Source organism: Colius striatus, chromosome 4 (genome assembly GCF_028858725.1).
Source record: "Colius striatus isolate bColStr4 chromosome 4, bColStr4.1.hap1, whole genome shotgun sequence".
Classification (NCBI taxonomy): domain Eukaryota; kingdom Metazoa; phylum Chordata; class Aves; order Coliiformes; family Coliidae; genus Colius; species Colius striatus.
This window is the reverse complement of record NC_084762.1, coordinates 55,437,990-55,457,504: the sequence shown is the minus strand read 5'-3', so window position 1 is coordinate 55,457,504 and position 19,515 is coordinate 55,437,990. Positions and strand designations below refer to the sequence as shown.

Below are 19,515 nucleotides of genomic sequence, written 5' to 3'. Positions count from 1 at the left end.
CTATCAGATTTTGTATAGTTTCTGCTTACCGTGGGCTCAGTGAAAAAAGATAGCCCTTTATTAATTTGCTCAGAAGTGTTCATGTGAGTGTTATAAAATAACGTAAAAAAGTATACTTAATTCAGCTAACCTTTCCCCTTCATGTAGAATTTACATCTCTAGATACTTTGACCTCTTGCAGAGGACTGTATCCTAATTTGATAAATGAGTTTAGTGCTATGACTGCAGAAGGACTGAGGGAAAGTAAGCTAGAACATCTTTTCCAGGTCAAATATACCTCCATCTCTTAGCATAAAGGGACATGTTCATATTGTGCTAAATTTATATCACCTTTGTATCACTTCTCAGTTCAGTTGAGAAACATCTCGGAAAACTTCTGTGTTCACTCTGAACTTCAGCTGCATGAGCTTGCACTTTCTGTTCTGCAAGCCAACATAGAAAGGAGGTTGTAGCAAGGTGGGGTTCAGTCTCTTCTCTCAAGTAACAAGCGACAGAACGAGAAGAAATGGCTTCAAGTTGCACCAGAGGTGGTTTAGTTTGGAGATTAGGAAGAACTTTTTCACTGAGAGGGTTGTTAGGCACTGAAGTGGGCTGCCCAGGGAAGTGGTAGAGACACTGGAGATATTTAAAAGACATGTAGACCAGGTATTATTCTATAATACCTATTTTTTCACTTATGTCAGCAGACAAGGATTGGATGCATTTCTAAAGAAGCTGCCTTTTTTTTTTTAATGTTACTGTTCACTGGCCTGTGTATATAAGAGGTCAAATCAGAAACTTCAAATCAGAAACTTAATCTGTGAATTGCTGTTAAAATTTGATTCAAGTAATGAGACTGTCCTTTTAAGAGCCCAAGTGGTAACCAAAAAATCTATGCAAAATATGGTGGCTTCACATTCTGTAAGTAAAAAAAATATGGCTTTGACTCATTTGCATGGTGGAAATAGGAAAACTTTTTTCCATATATGCTTCAAGTAATAATTGAAAAATGGAAGTAACGTTATGTAAGCTTTGCTAGTTTCTGTAGTGTTATGATGCATAATGTGCTAAGGATCATTATGTAATTCATTGCAAGGTAGGGTGAGTTATGTGGTGTATTATGCATACTCTAATTTCTCATTGCATCTTCTTTGCACAGCTGCCCAACTCCAGGATGTGATGGTAGCGGTCATGTAACAGGAAACTATGCCTCACACCGTAGGTAAGAAACAACAGGAAGCTTAAAGCAGGAAACAGAGCTGCTTTTAGCTGTTGTCATCTCTGAACTTTTTTATAGTAATCGTGAATAAGTATTCAAAAGTAATCAGCAGAAAATAATCTATACAGAAATGTGGCTGGTTTTCCTGCTTTTAAAATATTTTGCGAAAGTCTGAACTTAACAGACTGATGAAGTTAAGGAGCATGTGCTTATTACTGTTGCTGCAAGTCTTAGCTGAGACCTGTAGATAGGTCAATTAGCAAAGTTTCCACTTCCCTAACTGTACAAGCATTCTCTATACAGATGATGAAGCAGAAAATGAGATTTCTGCAGATAACTCTATAAAAAGCTTTGAAATTCATAGATCTGCTAGCATAATCTGAAAACATAAAATATTTTCCTTGCAATACTCTACTGTCTAGGGGTTGAAACAGTAATTTTATGCCTTTCCTTTGGGGAGGAAGATGGAAACACTTTCTGCATTTTTCCAGACACGTGGACCAGATACTCTATCTGCTCTTCATTGTAGGCAACATAAAGGAAGGACTCTGTACCATTGCCTCCCCATGTAAAGCTTCATATCGGCTTAGAAAACTTTGGCACTAACTGTATATCTTTCCAGTAATTTAGGAACTGCAGAATGATACTGTCTGTGCCTCCTTTGCCAAGAGCAAATATTTGAGGATCTTTTTTCCCGTGCCAAGACATAGATTATCTGGAAGTTGCAATTCTAAGAGAAAAAAAACCCACAAAACTTTTTTTAGTAAAATATTTCACATCATTCTTTTTCAGTGTTTCTGGGTGCCCATTAGCTGACAAGACATTAAAATCCCTTATGGCTGCTAACTCTCAGGAGCTTAAGTAAGTATTGGTTATACTGCAAATATTGTTATATATCTTGAGTCAGCATGTTCCACACATTAATGCAATTGTTTGGTTGAAATACTCTGAGTTGCATCAAACTTTTCTCCAAAATTTTAAGTGAATTGGTTTGCAGGCTTTTGAGTGAAATAGAGTTTACTTTTCTCCACTTGTCTTTCTTCATTTTGGTATCCCATCATTGTCATTAATTAACCAGGACCTGGGAGAAAAAATTATAAACACAAGGAAAGATGCAGCTCTCACAGGATTTCTGTATCACAAAGAAATAGAAAATATCTAACGTGTAAGACAGATCTAGTGAATAACTCAGTTTGATCCAGTTAGAATAAATTTGAAATATTTGGTTACAAATAAACGTAATTAGAAAAAATCTAAAAATGAGACCAGAACTCCTGCAAATAAATTTTTATCCTTCACTACCATGTACTCTAAGTTTAAAGTCACTCAAACAGACATCAAGTCACATGATTTTGTGCTGGCATGATTCTCACCATGAAATGTTACTTACAAAAGGACTGTGCAGTCTCTGCTATATAGACAGATGTATAAGGACATATGAATATTTCAAAAATCTGTAGTCAAGAGAGGCACTGGCAACCAGACATCTAGTTATTGAATTGGCTTTGTTAATAAGGATGTGGAGAAGAGGAAAGGATAATTAGAGTTCTTTCATAGCTTTCTCTCTGCAACTTGTAAATTGGATCCCATAATAGATGGGTTGGAAAAACTCATGAAAGCGTGTAAGAAGGGCAGAGTCCCATGACTGTCCTTTCTGTCCTTTAGGTTCATTCCTAGTCCAGATAGAAGAAAATAAAGTCTGATCATGGCACTATTATGTCCTTCTAATGGTATTAATAGTAGGAATTACTACATTTAGGCTTAACTAGATGTTTGTCACAAGTTAGCTTCTTCAAGTCAAATGTTAGTGGTCTCATCCTCTAATCCAACAATTTGAATTATAAACAAAATGCTGAGCTGATGGTAGTTACGGAGTCGAACTCACTGGAGATGCAGCAAAATGGCAAAGAAACTATTCGTACAGGCAACTGCTTAAAGCAGTTCCCAAAGTCAGTAGGTAACCTGACACACTGGCACAATGATTCGGTTTTTCCATCTTATGATCTCAAAGATATGAAATTTAGGCTTAATTTGTTTTAAAAAGAGCAGCACAAGAAGTAAGGAGCTGACTTGTGAAAATGCTGACAAATTTGAAATCATTTGCTGAGTCATATATATTCGTCCCTGCTTTTGTTGGCTTTCTGCCATACATAGACACTCACACAAATATTTTGAATAGTTGCTCCTCATGCAGCCTTCCCCCCCGCCCCATATTCATGTGTGAATAAGGAAATTTGCATACCAATATGGTTATTTTTCCACTAAAGCTTCTAGAGTTTTGGTCATGCCATAAGGAAAGAGGAGCAACAGCATATGACTTAAATGACAAACTGCACACTGTACGCCATGTATAATAAGTGAGTTGTGAAAGACAAAGTCAAAGTTCATGAACATTTCACAGACAGAAATATGTTGCATAACACACTTAGCATTTAATTTCAATTAACTAGTAAAAGAGCAAAAATCAAAATCTGTTCACAGACAATTTGCAAAAGGAAAAATGGCTAAATAAAATAATTTTCTGCAAATGCACTACCTTATTTTAGCTTCCAGCTAACATTGTTCAGGTGAAATTTTAATCAAACCTTTGCTTTTGGTAAATGTTGTCTAAATGAAATCATCACCAAAACCTGCAGTCATGCCTGCTCTGGTATAATACAGCAATATCAATAGTTAATACTTTTGCTTTGTGAGCAGAGGGCATAAACACTCATAGAATCAGGCCACAAAACTCCCCTCATGTAGTTAGGCATGAATATGAAAAAAAATGTGGGTTTTTTTTCCAAATGTTATTCATGTTTAATTGCCAGAATCAAGATATGATTTTGGCTTTAATTATCAAACTCTAAGCCAGGAAAGATACAAGCCTTCCATGTGATCTACAGTTTGGAAATAAGGAAGGTCTGTTCAGAACGTGCGCCTTTGAGTCAGATTCAAGAATTTTTTATCTGAGGATTCTTGTTTTCACAGAATAATCTGAGGAAGTAAAATTAAAACATACTAGAGTTGATAATGCTGTATATTAAGCCTTAAAGAATTTGAAAAGTGTACTTTAGAAAGATATTTATTATGGTTTAGAAACTTTAAGGAATTGCTAGTCCTGTCCTTAGGCAACTTGTATCAGTGATTATTTGTCAGTTCTAGGAGAGGCTTGCTGTTTTTCCAGATAGGTTTCACAGAACATGTTGATACTGATCCATATCCCATAGGCTTCATGACATATTTCAGTCAACAGTTTTTGCATCCAACATCTGTGGGTTTACCTTACTAAAAGTTCAACCATCCGTGCGAGCTTTCTAGGCACTAGAAATAGCAGAAATGTTCCTAGAGCTTCAGCTCTGTGTATCAATTTTACTTGAAGTGGTAGTTTATTTACCTAAAGATAAAACAACTATGTTGGAGAAGAGAACAAAATAGCAGGTACCCAATATGCAGGTGTAAGAGTTTCAGTGGGAAATCACCGAGAGATTTGTTCTTGGAAAATAAACTTGACAAATTGTAAAAGAATCTGTAACCCACATCCACTTGAGTATCCTGAGCTTCTGAGGCCTCTGGCCCGCCAATCTAAATCTAATTTTCATAGCTCTGCACAGGAATCCAAAACAGAGAATCACTCTCTAAGATGAGGCACCAGTCCAAACTCATCAGCCAGTTAAAAGCTGATGGAGATCCACAGGATTACTGACTGTGTAAAGAAATACATCATCGGTGTACCTTGTATTGTGGAATTGCACAATCCATACAAAGATATCACTGATGTTCAGAAAATGAAATCCAATGGTCAAGTTTAGGAGGTTTTATAGTGAAGTTTCTTATTAATTTGTCAATAGCCCACCTGAAAAACCATCTGATAATTCATTGATAATATCTCAGCCTCAAACATGCAATGACCTCAAGAATATCTTGGACTTTAATCTGATTGGGAAATCTAACTGTGGTCAGAAGTGGTAAATACAAATGGGAAGATTTAAATTTATTTTTAAAGTCCATAACTTTCAGATTAATGATCTGAATGTCTCCCACAAAGAGCTCTTACTGAATTAAAACCCATGACCAGTCCATGTGGATAGCTTGTCTATCTGTGATCAAAATTAATACCCATAGTATTTGGCAGGTGTTCTGGATTCACTTGTGAGCATTCACACTCTCCAGACATCTGCCCTTGCTGCTTGCTCCATATGACATTGTGCCTATTCCTTGTCCCACACTCAGATCGGTCAATATTTAGCTCTACACAGTTGAGCATATCTGGCACTCTGCAACCCACACCTCTACCTTTGCTGTCAGCATGAGGCATGGTATTCTGTCAAAATATTTTGTTCAGAAAGTGTCATCATGAAATGTTTTGACATTACCTTTAAAAAAAGAATCTCCCTTTTCTTCAGTTGAAATTATTTGCTGAGTTCTACTTGAACGGGTGAATAAATTTGGTCATGTCCAAAAGAAATCATATTTTTGACAAATAAATTGTTCACAGAAAAACAATTTTAAGTATTCTGTGAAGAGATACACCTGCATGTTCGGATGTGATACTACAATTATATATGTAGAAGCTTTCCATGGCAGCCTACCAATTACTAGATTAAATTACACATCTCAGGAAAGATTCAGTAACAACTAAGACCTTTATGAGATTATTGAGCAATGAAAGTTTCCATTGCTGTTGGATACAAGGTTTTGTGTTACTTCTCTTTCTGTAACTCTGATACTCTGTAAAAAACCAAAGCATTCAAAAGGCTCTTAGGGATGCTTAGCGTGAGAACTGAGTGCTGTGTAATACAGAAACTTAAAATGATTGGCACAACTTGTGAACGTAAATATTTTTTGTACTGCTTTATGTGCTAAAGTGTGTTTCTCTTCTCTCAAAACCAAACCAAAAACACACACAAGAATACAATAGCCTTACATGAACTCCCCCACCCCCCTCCTCCCCAAAAAAAACCCCACCAAAATCTGGACTCATGAGATGGAAGGGAGCACACTCTTCATATACACCAGCAGGAAAAAAGCCCACCCTCCCCCATTATTGTCAAAAATACAGTAATAGGCAGGTTTGTCTCTTTTCATTGTACGGCTGTTTTAGTATTAAACATTCATACTTGAAAGGGCTTGTTTGTTGCAGACACACAGAGAAACCCCTTAACTATGAGACATAAGCATAATCCAGTTGTAGACCTGAATGCCCAATTGAATCCAGGACTAGAAATATCTGGTCTTGTTGTATGCTTACGGTGCTAGAATATACAAATTATCAAATTCAAATTCTGGCTATCATCTGTTGATGCCCAAAAGTGGAACTGCTTCTCTGTTTCCATTTCCCCTTCTGCAAATACTGGCAAAGTGCTTATTTATATCTGTACCTGAAAATATCAGAAGAATAGCAAACACACAACAGTAAATTTACAAATAGATCTATATCAAGCTGCTTTTCTCTGTGTATGTGTTTGTGTGTATGTGTGTTGATCTTCTACAAGGAAAAATGGTGCAGAGTTATAAACTAATTACATCTACACATCATATGCAATGAATTTCACATTCTTTACTAACACTGTGTTATAAAAGAAAAAAAGATATGAATGAAGTCTGATCATTTTTAAAAAAAAAACAGCAAGGGTGAGTTTTAGTTACTCAACAATAGCTCTACTGTTCTTTCTTCCACCCTAGAAAGAAAAAAAATAGAATGTAGGTGTTATTTACTGTGTCCCTTGAAGATGTATTTTGTAAACACCTTGTATTATTCCATAGGTGCCCGACACCTGGCTGTGATGGCTCTGGCCATGTGACAGGGAACTATGCATCCCACAGAAGGTAAAGACCATGCCATCACACAGGCTGCAGGGCTCTGGGTTCTTAGCAAACAGCAGCAGGAAAAGGTGGCTTTTATTCTGTGTGCTTCTTTCAGCTTATCTGGTTGTCCTCGTGCCAGGAAAGGAGGTATCAAAGTGACTCCTACCAAGGAAGAAAAAGAGGACCCTGAACTTAAGTGAGTACAGATGCAGAGATCTGCCACAAGTAAAGGGGAGGAAAAGCCCATAAAGCTGAGGGCTTGGGGTGTCAATGGGATGCCCTAGTTACTCTAAGCCTCATGAGGATATGGCCTAGAGCTGGAGCTGAACCAACTGTTTCTGCTTCTAGTGAAGATGGTAGAGTCAATCACCTTGGAGCTTGAACAGTGAGGAAGATTTGATATATCTGCTTTCATTAGTCCAATTATTTTAAACAGCACTAGAAAAGTGCCACTTGGTCGGAAAAATTGGCAAAATGAAGGAAAACAAATTATTTCTGCCTGTAGAGAAATCTTAACATGTCAGTTAATTAACTCGGAGTGACACCTTAAAAACATGTCCCAGAGAGTGTAAATATATGTCTCCTGTCTTTCCTCTATAAATAAAAATGTAACTTAAAGTGAAAACTGGAAACTGAGTAGAAATTCACATGCTTGACTTGAATGTACGTTCCATTAAAATCAGCAAATGATAACTGCCAAAATATAGCTATAAAGATTTAGTTGCACACAGTGTTGTTCCTAATACTTGGTAATGACATATGAGAGGCTGCATAAGACAAACAGAGCAGTGCAAAAAAATCTGAAACCTTTATTTGAAAGTGTTTGCATGAAGTGTTACAAGTTCTGAAGGTATGGGAATCCACCCTCTGTTTTGTGCCAAAAACCAAGATAGAGAGGAGAATCATAGAATCATAGAATGGTAGGGGTTGGAAGGGACCTTTAGAGATCATCTAGTCCAACCCCCCTGCAGAAGCAGGGTCACCTAGATCTGGTCACAATAAATGTTGAAAGAATTGAGAAAATTTTGACTTTCCATATACTTCTGGAAGTCTGATTTATTCACTGATAGAATTCAATTTTCTGATAAAATACCATATAAATGGATGTTTTGGTTTCTTAGGATATTTGATTGTATTTTAAATTACCTTATCTTAAAATCAGCCAAAATCCCATAACTCAGCTTGATACGAATTGGATGTCAGGTAGAGTGTGCCACCAGGGACCAAGTTTTAATGGATTAATGCCAAGTGGCACAGGCAGCTGTAATTATTTTCTTAGACTTAAGATTGTCTTCACCTGTTCTTTCCAGTGAAAACGGGCGTTCTTTTGCTGTGTTTTTGTAGATGTCCAGTGGTAGGCTGTGATGGCCAAGGTCACATATCAGGTAAATACACTTCTCATCGCACTGCTTCTGGTTGTCCTTTGGCTGCCAAGAGACAGAAGGAGAGTCCCGTCAATGGGTCTTCACTATCCTGGAAACTGAACAAACAAGAGCTGCCACACTGTCCTTTGCCAGGCTGCAACGGGCTGGGTCATGTTAATAATGTTTTTGTCACCCACAGAAGGTATAACTTTGTGTTTTCTTTTTTTATTTTTCCTTAACATTCCACTGTTGAATTATCAACATGTGAGGTTACAGTCTGAGTAAACTCTGCTGCAGTCTTTTAAGTAACAACATAGTTTACATAGTTTACATTGTAGTTGGAGTAATATGGATCAGGATAACTTCCAGAGAGTTGGGATCAACTTTTTACTCTTTTTCTATGTTCCCATTGTAGTGTGACTTGACATGGTCTTTTCTTCAGATTATCGCTGTTTCTATACTAGAGCTCTTGCCTAGACAATTATGGAGTTGTATCTGTATATCTTTTCTGGAAAATGCAAGTATCTTTGAAATGTCACTAGAAAAGATCAAGCAAGAGCAATGGCTGTTATTAATTTCACCCCTACCAGTGGAAAAGTTGCTTTCATAAACATGTTTAAATAGTTAAAACCATATTAAAAAAAAACATTCAAAAACCCCCGAAACATGAAAAACTCAAAAGGATTAAAGAAGTTTGAAATTTAAAATAATCTTACAAGAAAAACTATCAATACACAGCAGAAATCACATACACAACCAGTAACAGTAAACATGATGTTTTTATACATTACTGTGAAAACACTAGCATAATTGGAACACATTTAATCAATAGTACTCAAAGAATTTGGCTATAGAATCTGAATTTATACCTGGCAAAGTTTAGTCTCTGTCTGCAATAGCAATTGAGTTTATATTCCATACCTTCCTTTCTTTCTGTTTAATGCTCTGAACCACCTTTTCCACTCCAAGAAATATCCAAGGCAATTTAATCAAATTCACTCGGAGTCCAGCGTTACCCTAACTTTATGGCCTAAATCCTATGTTGAATTAAGTTCGATAGGACACTATTGTAAATGGAATATAACTAAGAAAATAACATAATAGTATGTAAACTGTTGCAACTCATACTACAGGTTATTTCTACCCTACATAAGGCTGAATCACACTCAAGATCATGACAGTTAAAACAAAGTAGTAAATATAGCCTTGTGATATGGTATTCTTCCTAGGACATTTGAAACTTAGCAAGTAACCTATGGCTTTAAGGCATTCTTTCCTTTAGTTTTCTGCTCTGAGCAGGGATGCTAAGCAACATTTTAAAATTGGAGAACTAGCATTTCTTTAGTTTTCAGCTAAACCAGTATGAAGCTAACTTTAACCTGCAAAAGGTGGGTTGTTTTGTTTTGGTTTTTTTTTTCCCCATGTGAAAGCAACACATTTGTTAGGATTTTTGGTTTTCATTTTTAAACACACACAAAAATCAACCATTTTCCTATGAAAGAAAATTTTCCTTCACTCTTTACTTGGCTACATCTAAATACAAATCCTTCTGCCAATTTTTCATCATATGAATTTTTCTTCTTGGTTGTTTCTAAAGATAGTATTAAGACAGTGCAATTCATCTTAGCCCTTTAGTGGGCTATAAAAATTGCTTCAGATAATTACCAGCTGATGAAATTGTAAGCTTTGAAATAGCAAAATGTAATTTAATGTGAACAGTGGTTAAAAAACAAACTGAATATATAATAGAACCATTCAAAAAAGCTATTACAGTCTATAGGGTATATGCAGATTTATTATTGTATTGATCATTACTATGTATGAACAAAATGATAAAGTGGTTGTGCATTGTGAAAATCATCCCATTAACTAATTTTTTTTAAAGGATAGTAAACTTGCTGTTTTAAAGCACTACACTCTGAAGCCCAAGCCCTCAATAAAACAATAGAGAATTTTTAAGTGCTGGAACCTCAAGAGTTCTGTCAATACGTCTTCACATAACTTAATACTAGCTGCTACTGCTATTTTGCTTATTCTAAAATATACTTAAGAGTTGTTTACTTATAGGTTGAGATTTCTGTGCCAATTTTCAAGCTGGAATATACAGTTAAATGGCCGTTTATGAGTTATGTCATTCCCTGAAGCTATGCTATAATGGACATACTGATATGACCTTAGGTACAGAGGGCTTTCCAAGTGCATGATAATATTGCCTGAAAGGATTGTTGCCATTTTCAAGTGGGTGCTAATGTTTTTTTTTCCTATCTGTTTCAGCCTGTCTGGTTGTCCTCTGAATGCACAAGCCATAAAAAAGGGCAAAATTTCGGAAGAATTAATGACTATCAAGCTTAAAGCAAGTGGTGGTAAGGAGATTTGTAAAAGATGATGACATTTATTTAGATAGAAGGGCCCTGACTCCCATTTATACTTATGCCCCTTTATGCCATTCTAGCATTAATCCTCACTGCTTTCAATTGTCTCTAGCAATAACAAATCTTGAATAACAAAAATTTCTGCATGAGAGATTATAAAATTATTCTCATTTACATCATGATAACATTGAGGGTATGCTCTCAGCTTGTCTCAGAGCATTGTTTTTTTATTTGGAAATGTTTTCAATATTGCTATTACTATTAAGTTATTAGCTACAAATCAGAAGGACTTAGCTATCTGATAGCTAAGGTAAGAAGGGATAAGTAACGTGTGCAGAAATTGAGACCTGTCTCTAACTTGAATACTACACGGTTTAATGTCTTTGCAGTACTTGGACAATGTTGCTAACTCAAATGTAAAGGAACATTTGCCAATCAGTTACAGGAATTAATATGTAGGAGTCTACTATCTTATATAGCTTGCTTTAGAAAGTTGTGCATGGATCCAGGATTCAGGGAACTTAGTCGTTATGCTCCTAACTTCTAAGCAAAACAGTTGTGTGATGTCAGGCAAACAAGTTTGCTTCCATGTGCTTACAGATATCCCCAGCTGGCACCCAGCCAACTCAGTACTGGCCTCTAAGTTTTAAAGCAGTGACAACAGCAGTAATACAAATCTCCAGGGAGACTTGGTGTCAGTGTGATACTAAGCAAAAAGAACATATATGGCCAGCAGCTGCTTAGTATTTTTCAGGCTTTCATTAAAGACCTACAGTTTTTTTTATTTGCTATTTAACTTGTGGAGATGTAGAAGTCTTACCCCTTTTTGCTGTTATTTAAATTTCACTATTTATTACATGTAACCCAAGCTGTGCCTCTTCATGTAGATTCAATCCCACAGAACTTCTTGCAAGATCATAAGAAGATATAGATGAGCTTACTAAAGTCAGCAATTATACAAGTGCAGATGTTATTGTGAAAAGGAAAGGCTGATGTTACATTTTTTTTAGAAAAACCAACCAACCAAAGAAACACACAAAGAAAATTAAATACCTCTTATGTTTTAGTATGAACTTTCCTCTTTCTGGGTTTTTTTTCCTTTCCGTGCTCCTCAGCTTCTAGTTGCATTGGTAAAAAAGAATTGTGAAACACAAAGACTCAGAAAGCCCTTTCTGTGCTTCAGCTCATAAAGATGTTTTATAGCCAGGAAACAAATTTGACAGTAAAAGCAAAGTAAGTGGCAATTTAAGGACCAAACATTTGATCAAAAGCTTATTATCTTCATCTTGTTAAGTAACAAGTAAAGCTACTTGAGCTTGTTACTCATACATGTGGACACATTTAAATATGAACACTTTAAACCTGATATTGGTATCTTCAACTATTTGCAGGTATTGAGGGTGATGAAGAAATCAGACACTTGGATGAAGAAATAAAAGAACTGAATGAATCCAATCTTAAAATTGAAGCTGATATGATGAAACTTCAAACCCAGGTATGATAATGATGTGAAAGTTTCACCTTTTCTTATGCTATATTTAAGCTCAATAAATAAATTAAATGCCAAGTAAATGTTTAATCACAGTTGCACTTCTCCTGTGCACTTGTTTTCCCATCACTCTATGGTGCATCAAAGTAGAGAAATCACAAATGCTTTTCTGTCACGTTTTTGTTTCTTTGTTTTCTGTATAGAAGTAAACAGATTCCTAGGAATCTTCTTAAAGATCCAGTGAAGGGCAAATTAAATGCAGTTTGGAACTAATGTTGGCAAGCAGAAAAACTGTTTACCAAACAAAATATTCATGTGCTTTTGTGAACAAACCTCTGTTGCCGAAACAGTTGGGAAGCCCTTGAATTTCACTTTTAGGGAGGATATCAGGTCTTACCAGCACACTCTTAATCAGGTTGACTTTGTTCTTATGTGTACCTAAGAAAATCTCCTTAGTTCAATTCACTCACTGTCAATTATTCAAATTGTTTGAATTTTGCCTCCAGATAACACCTGGTGGACAATGGATACTTTGGCTAATTTGTGTAGCTAATTTGCCTGATGGGAGCTAGAGTAATTCTCCTTAATTCTTTTGTATACTGGAGAGATTAAATTTGCTTTAAGATGCTGATAGTGGTTCTATGAAGTCAGATGAATACACTCATCCCCACAGAGACTACTATACACACCTGGGAGCTCACCTGGGCAGACTGGGTAAAAGCAAAAGCAAAAGCTTTCTCAATATTTTAGGAGTAAGTGTTTAAGGAAAAAGTTCTTAAATGAATGAGAACTGAGAACTGGGAACTGAGTATAAATCTAAACACGCTGTATCTAAACCTCTCTGTATCTGTACCACACTGGAATGTATAGTGTTGGTTTTGTAGTGTTTGATTTTTTGTGCTGGTTTTGTAATAACCACCACTTAATGTGGTCTAAATTGCAGTGAATTTTATGGCACCTATGCTGGATCTAAGTGATCTAGCCTCACACTGCCAAGGTTGTGGGGATATCCATTGTAAATTGTATTGCAATAATTGGAATTGGGATTATAATGGTGGTCAGTGTTTCAGAACACTTCGTTTTTTAGTTCTCTCTGGTGGTTACTGTGCTACTCATACAGAGATTGCCCAGTTTATGCAGTCAGATTTTTTCTCCTTGAATTTGCTCTCTAGTGGACACAGTCTGACCAGCAAAGCCCAAACTGAACTACAGCTGAAAAAAATGGCCCTCCCATGGCTTGCTCTATCTCCTTTTCATCTAAGCCTGGCCAGGTGATAGGCTGCTGTAAGCACCCTCCAAAGGAGAGGCTGTAGCAGGTAGCAGGCAGGCAAAAAAGGCTTCCTCTCCCTGAGGACAGTTTTGATGTGTATCAGTGGGGTGTCTCAGGAAGGGAAGTAAAGCTGCCACAAGAAGAGAGGTTCCAGTGCAGAGACGTGCATTCTAATGAGGAGAGGGTGAGCTTTACAGAGGAAGATGTGACTGCATCTCTCTTTGTCTTGCAGAGCTGTGGTCAGGCACAGGGCTGGCAGACCCTGGGTTCTGCCATGCCCCACTATGCGATGTGGGGTGAGGAGCTGGGTAGCAGGGAACAAGGCCCCATTATTGCTGCGTTCAGTTTTTCAGTACGATTTTTGACATATAAGCCTTCAGAGCTAAGTATATTCCCAGCTCTATCACAAGATAAAGATACCGTTTTGCTACCTCAGATGCTTTCCCTTGCTCTTTCCAACCCCTTTGTTTCCATTCTGTTAATCAGAGATCCTCTTTACAATAATTGCTGTGCGCTCACCCTCTCAGTTTCCTTTCCTCTATTTTTCTGTTATTGTTTCCAGTGCCAGCCCTGCCACTAATCCCAGCCATCCCACAGCTCTACCCATCACCCAGGAGCAGGGCAGGAAAGTAGCATAACAGCTACCCATGCCCTTGCTATTGTGGTGGATCAGCAGGGATGCTGTAAGAGCAATGTAAACAACAGTCTCCTTTCTCCTTCTCTCCGCTAGCCCTGTGGCCACATTCTCCATCCCAGCTCCACCATGGCCTTCCCCTCTAAACTCAGTTCTGCTGCATAGTACTCTGAAGTGCCTCACTGACACAAGGTTTCTCCATGAACCAGCAGAAAAGTCCATCAGTTCAGCTCAAATATAACCTCTTATTTGCTCTGAATATTCTGTGGAGAAGTCAGTCTATCCTAAAGAAAAACATACCTGAGTTTCAGATCTATCACGGCCACTCTTCGGCCACTCTTACGATAACATGACTGATGTTTCAGGTTCAAATCCCAGTTACAATGCTGCCAAGGGTCTGTCTGTTTATGTATTTGTGCCTGTCTGTGTCTTTTAGATCACGTCTATGGAGAGTAATTTGAAAACAATAGAGGAAGAGAACAAACTCATAGAGCAGAACAATGAGAGCCTGTTGAAAGAGTTAGCTGGCTTAAGCCAAGCCCTCATCTCCAGCCTTGCTGACATTCAGCTTCCACAGATGGTAAGGCCACAGCCAGCATTTCTCACCTTCTCTGAGAATGTTTTGCCAGCAGTTGAAGCAGATGAGCAAGCTCAGGGACTAGTAGGAGCATTGAAGCTGCATAAGCAGAGTTCTTCTAGTCTAATTTATTTTGCAGAGATGCCAATCTGTGTAAGTACAGGTACAGTTGCTTCCAGGACTGAGCCAGCCCTGTACTGCATTGTGTAGGATAGGCTTTTTTCCTGTCCTTTGCTACCTGAATATCCACCCTACATAAAGAGTGAAAACGTCAATCCAAGAATCCTTGTTTAATCTTTCCTTCTAGATAAAAAAATTAACTTAATACATGTGATTTTTCTGCAGCCCACAAAGCTTTACCTTCTGAAAATCTCCATGTCCCTGGTGTCTTACCTGCAAACATAGGCCAAATCCACAAAGTTGTTTAAATCTCCAGAGTTACAGTCCCTTTTTCCAACCTCAAGAGAGTGGCTGGGAAAGTAGACAAGGACAGTTATGGGGAAGTTAGTCGTAATCTCAAAGGCAAGTAGACCACAGTGGAAAAGCAAACTACACTGAAGACAATATCTCAAACCCCTTTTGTTGTTTGGAGAGTGCATGATTTATGCAACTCCCTTCATTTCTACACCACCTCCATTAATTTGGATGGCTGCCCTGATTACGACTTCTCCCCAGTTGCCATATCACTGCTTTTCCATGCTTTGGGGTTAGGTGTTTGGGGTGGGGTTTTTTTTCCTTCATTTTCTATCCTACAATTATAATCTGTTTTGTCTCTATTTAGGGGCCAATCAGTGAGCAGAACTTCGAAGCATATGTAAATACACTCACAGACATGTACAGCAATCTGGAACGGGACTATTCCCCCGAATGCAAAGCTCTGCTGGAAAGTATCAAACAGGCAGTGAAGGGCATCCATGTGTAGGATGTGAAAGCTGCTGGGCAACAGAAATTACTTAACAGCAGTAAACTCCAGATGGATCTGTTAGGAGTTCATGTACTGCTAAGGGGTGTAGATTGCCATGCTGCATTTACAATTGCAACATTGCACTAATTTTTTTCCCAGCTGACATTAAAAAGAAAAAAAATAATAAAACCACAACAGACTATTTGTATTAACAGCAATGCACTCTGTTAGTATATTGTATTTATTTCAGTATGATTACTTTTTTTTTCTTCTTTTGCACTCGGTTTTTTGTAAAGTGAATGTAAAAAGTGTGTGTGACTATTTTTTATATTTTTTATTTATTTCTAATCAAAGAGTTTTTTTTTGATCTTTTAACAGCATTTTTGCGGCCTGCCATATTTTTACAAATGCGTTTATTAATTTATTTTCCAATGGGATTTTAAATAGACTAAAAAGTTATACTGTAAATTAAATAACTTGCTGGGTTTGTACAGGAAGAAAACAAAACAAAACAAAACAAAAATCTATGAAAGTAACAAATGACTGAACCGTGGTTCTAGTTTTATTTTCCTCACATCCTGCTTTTTTATAATGGCTTTGTATCTGAAATGGGTTTGCGGAAACATGAGATGCGAAGATGCATGGGATGAGAAGATATTTGGTGCCCACTAGTGGGAACCTGGGCTCTTAAAAGCACAGTATGCTGGAAAACAGTGTGTTAAAGAACACGTTAGCAATAATGAAATATAGCAATCAGCAGAGCACTTGACTTGGCTGTGTGATTTAGCCTATGCGAATGGGTATTTAAAACGTTTCAAGAGAACTTCAGATTTATTTTACCACTGCAGTTGTGTTTTTTTTTTTCTTTCAGAGTTAGCTCATGGAGGGAAATTACAATTATCTCTGAACAAGAAGGATAATTTGATAGGACTGGTACTTTTTACAGTATGAGATGTTGATGTTTTAACCAAGTGACCAGTATCGCTATGGATTTGGATTTGAAAAATGCAAACACATCCCAAGCCGAAGGGTTTGTAAATAACAAACCAAACACACCTCCCTTGAAATGGCATTTAATACTGGTTTGAACTTAACGGCAGCTGAGAAGGCACCGATCTGGAGAGGAATAATACCACTCCAGTGCAACGATGGTTGCTTTTCTCTTTGAACGAACAGTAGCAACACCGTGACTGGTTTCTCCCATTCTTCTTCACTAAGATGAGGCTGATATTGACTTTTTTATCAGCCTTTCGGTAGGGTACCAAGTGCTACAGAGCGCACAGAGAGACGGAGGTGTGGACAGCCGAGCACTCGCCAGAGATGCCGGCATGCTCCTCGGTATCTGATTAGCCTGGGTGTGGAACTTCTGAAGCGTCAGAAAGCAGTGGTTGCTATAACAGAGGCAATGTCTATTTCAGGGATTGTAAGTAATTAAGCATTGTTTCAAAAGTTTTTTTTATATTTATTTTTTTTAAGAAAAAAAGGTATAAACAACCAGCTAAACTGCCTTTTTTGTATGCACACACACCTCATGTGCATATGTGCCTCAGTGTAAATGTATACATGGATCTAGCGTGTGTTTAATTTTTCTGTGCTATAATGAAAGTGTTTATTTTTATTAGCCTCATTTATATTTAGATTGAATATGATGGCATTCACAGGCTTGACATATACAATTATATTATTACTGTTCCTGCACAAAAAGTACTATTCAAAAGTGATTCAACTCTCATGCACTGTGGTCATTGTTCTGCATTAGGTGGGGCTTGCTTTTTGTTTGAGGGTTGATTCAACTCTCCAATCTTAGTTTAGACAGGGGAAAATGTATGTTCTTAGGGGCTGTGTTTATTTTTAAATCAATTTTTCAAAAGCTACCATATGTGCTGTCTAATATAAATAGGACACCAAACAAAAAATTTGCTATTAAAGTTATTGTTCTCGCTAAAAAAGCAGAAAGCAAACATTTGTTATGCTTGTTAAATGCATACAAAAGGAGTTCACTCATTACAAAGACTAAAATTTAATTTACTAAATATTTTAACAAATTTGTTATATATTTTATTTAAGTAAAAATAAATCTCTTCCTGACCTATGTATTTATTATTATGATTTCCTATGGCTTCAGGTTAATTTATCTGTGTTTGGTTGTTTGCTCAGGATGTTCTGTGAAGTATGTTTGTATTTATTTGCCTCCCTTGTACTTGATGTGTTTTGTAATGTGCACTGATTTTTTTTTCTTTTTGTTTTTCTTTTTTTTTGTGTTTAAATGCATTGATGAGCTATACTGTAAATTAGACCTTTTGTAAAGAGCAATGATGTATGCATTTTTTAATTTGGAGTAGTTTGTATACTGTTTCTTCATACAATTAATATTTCTTACATCAAAACAACAAAATTGTGTTCTGTGCTGTACATTTGGTGTATGGTAGGAAATAAAATTGATAATGAAATACTGCAGCAAGTTTGTTGGGTTTTTTGGCCTCTAGATGCTAACTTGTATTATACTTTCTTAACCGCACCTGGCACTATATAATGTGTCAAATGTTTTATTTTCTTTGTGTACAAAATGTGTCATCCCTGTAAGTAAATTTCTGGTATACATACCTTAATTAGTGTTTTAGTTTGTCAATTTGAAATAAGAAAAATGGAACTGCTTAAGAGGTTCTTTTCACTTCTGAAGGGAAAAAAAGAAACGCAACAAGATAATAATCACTGCATTATTTAATGCATTTGTTTCTTGGCAGTTATAGACTTCATTTATGCTGATAAAGTACGGGATTTGTGCTGACCTTTAACAGCTGCTAAATGATGTTTAAACATAAAAGCCATTGTAAAGTTTCCACTAATTTGGAACCGCCCACCGTTCCAGTTCAATTTTCTGCTGAGATTTGCAGTGCTTAGACATTGTACAAATAAAAATCTGCTGGTTTTAGAAAGACAATATTTTCAGTATCTAATGGACTTTCTTTTTTCACTGCCTGTTGTAATAAAAACAGTCGAGTTTTACTTAGGATGCTTGCTAATTGCTTCAGGAGCATTTTTTGTCTCAGATTCCAACTTCACATGAATAGATCAAGAATAACTTTCATTTAGAAAATAAGGTAAATTTAAAGCCCATAAAGTAGCTGGTAAATATTTATTTGAATGGACATAGTTAGATAAACCAAAATTACAGTAGAAAAACTGATCTGTCCTCACAAATCTTGCCAAGTTTGGAGCTGTAGAGGCAGAAAAGGGCTGGGATCAAGACAGACCTGTCCTGGGGAGCTCTGCTTCCCTGGGGTTCACTCTAGGACACTTATCCAAGGACAGCATGAAACAGTTCTTAAGTAATTAATAGCTACTTAAATAATATTTCTTAATTAATATGAAATAATATTTTTTCAACGTCCTTTAAAATTACTGTTTTGCTGTAGACCTTCAAGTCAGCGGATAATAATAAGACAGACTCTTCTCACACATCACAGATGAAGCAGAAACAGATCTCATTTAGCAATATGCCTTAATGCTGAATAGATGAAGACTATGGCAAACATTTTAATTTTGTCTGACTACCTAAATTCAAATTACAAATTTAGAAGGCCTTATTGTCAGAGACAGCTCCTCATAGCTCACTTTTTAAAGATCTATACTAATTCTGATCGTCTGCTGTTTATAAGATTGGGGGAGGGCAGTGTTATGGGGATGTTAGACTCTACATACACCTAAGAAAACAATGCTACATTCTCAAATGTTTCCAGTAATGTGAGACAGGGCTTATGAGTGAATAAACACATTTCCTAGTGGGTTTTGATAGGAAATATGACATCCATGGCTAACTGATTAAATTGTTATTCTCTAAAAACTCTTCCTTCCTGCATTTATTTTAAACAACTTCCTGTGATAAAGTTTATTTCAATGTTATGGTCTTTCTCCACTCA

The 19,515-nt window shown here is 36.8% G+C and overlaps 1 protein-coding gene across 5 annotated transcripts in view; it reads left to right on the top strand.

Annotated features, from left to right (window-relative positions):
- ST18 (ST18 C2H2C-type zinc finger transcription factor) overlaps window positions 1-15,613 on the top strand; it is a 50,191-nt gene extending 34,578 nt beyond the window's left edge. For all 5 annotated transcript variants that reach the window (XM_010208520.2, XM_061995129.1, XM_061995127.1 and 2 more), the window contains 9 exons: window positions 1,139-1,201; window positions 1,991-2,059; window positions 6,944-7,006; window positions 7,101-7,181; window positions 8,330-8,551; window positions 10,624-10,712; window positions 12,113-12,216; window positions 14,551-14,694; window positions 15,473-15,613. In XM_010208520.2, the coding sequence (XP_010206822.2) occupies window positions 1,139-1,201; window positions 1,991-2,059; window positions 6,944-7,006; window positions 7,101-7,181; window positions 8,330-8,551; window positions 10,624-10,712; window positions 12,113-12,216; window positions 14,551-14,694; window positions 15,473-15,613 (976 nt within the window). The remainder of the gene's footprint in view (window positions 1-1,138; window positions 1,202-1,990; window positions 2,060-6,943; window positions 7,007-7,100; window positions 7,182-8,329; window positions 8,552-10,623; window positions 10,713-12,112; window positions 12,217-14,550; window positions 14,695-15,472) is intronic.
- The last annotated feature ends 3,902 nt before the right edge of the window (window positions 15,614-19,515 follow it).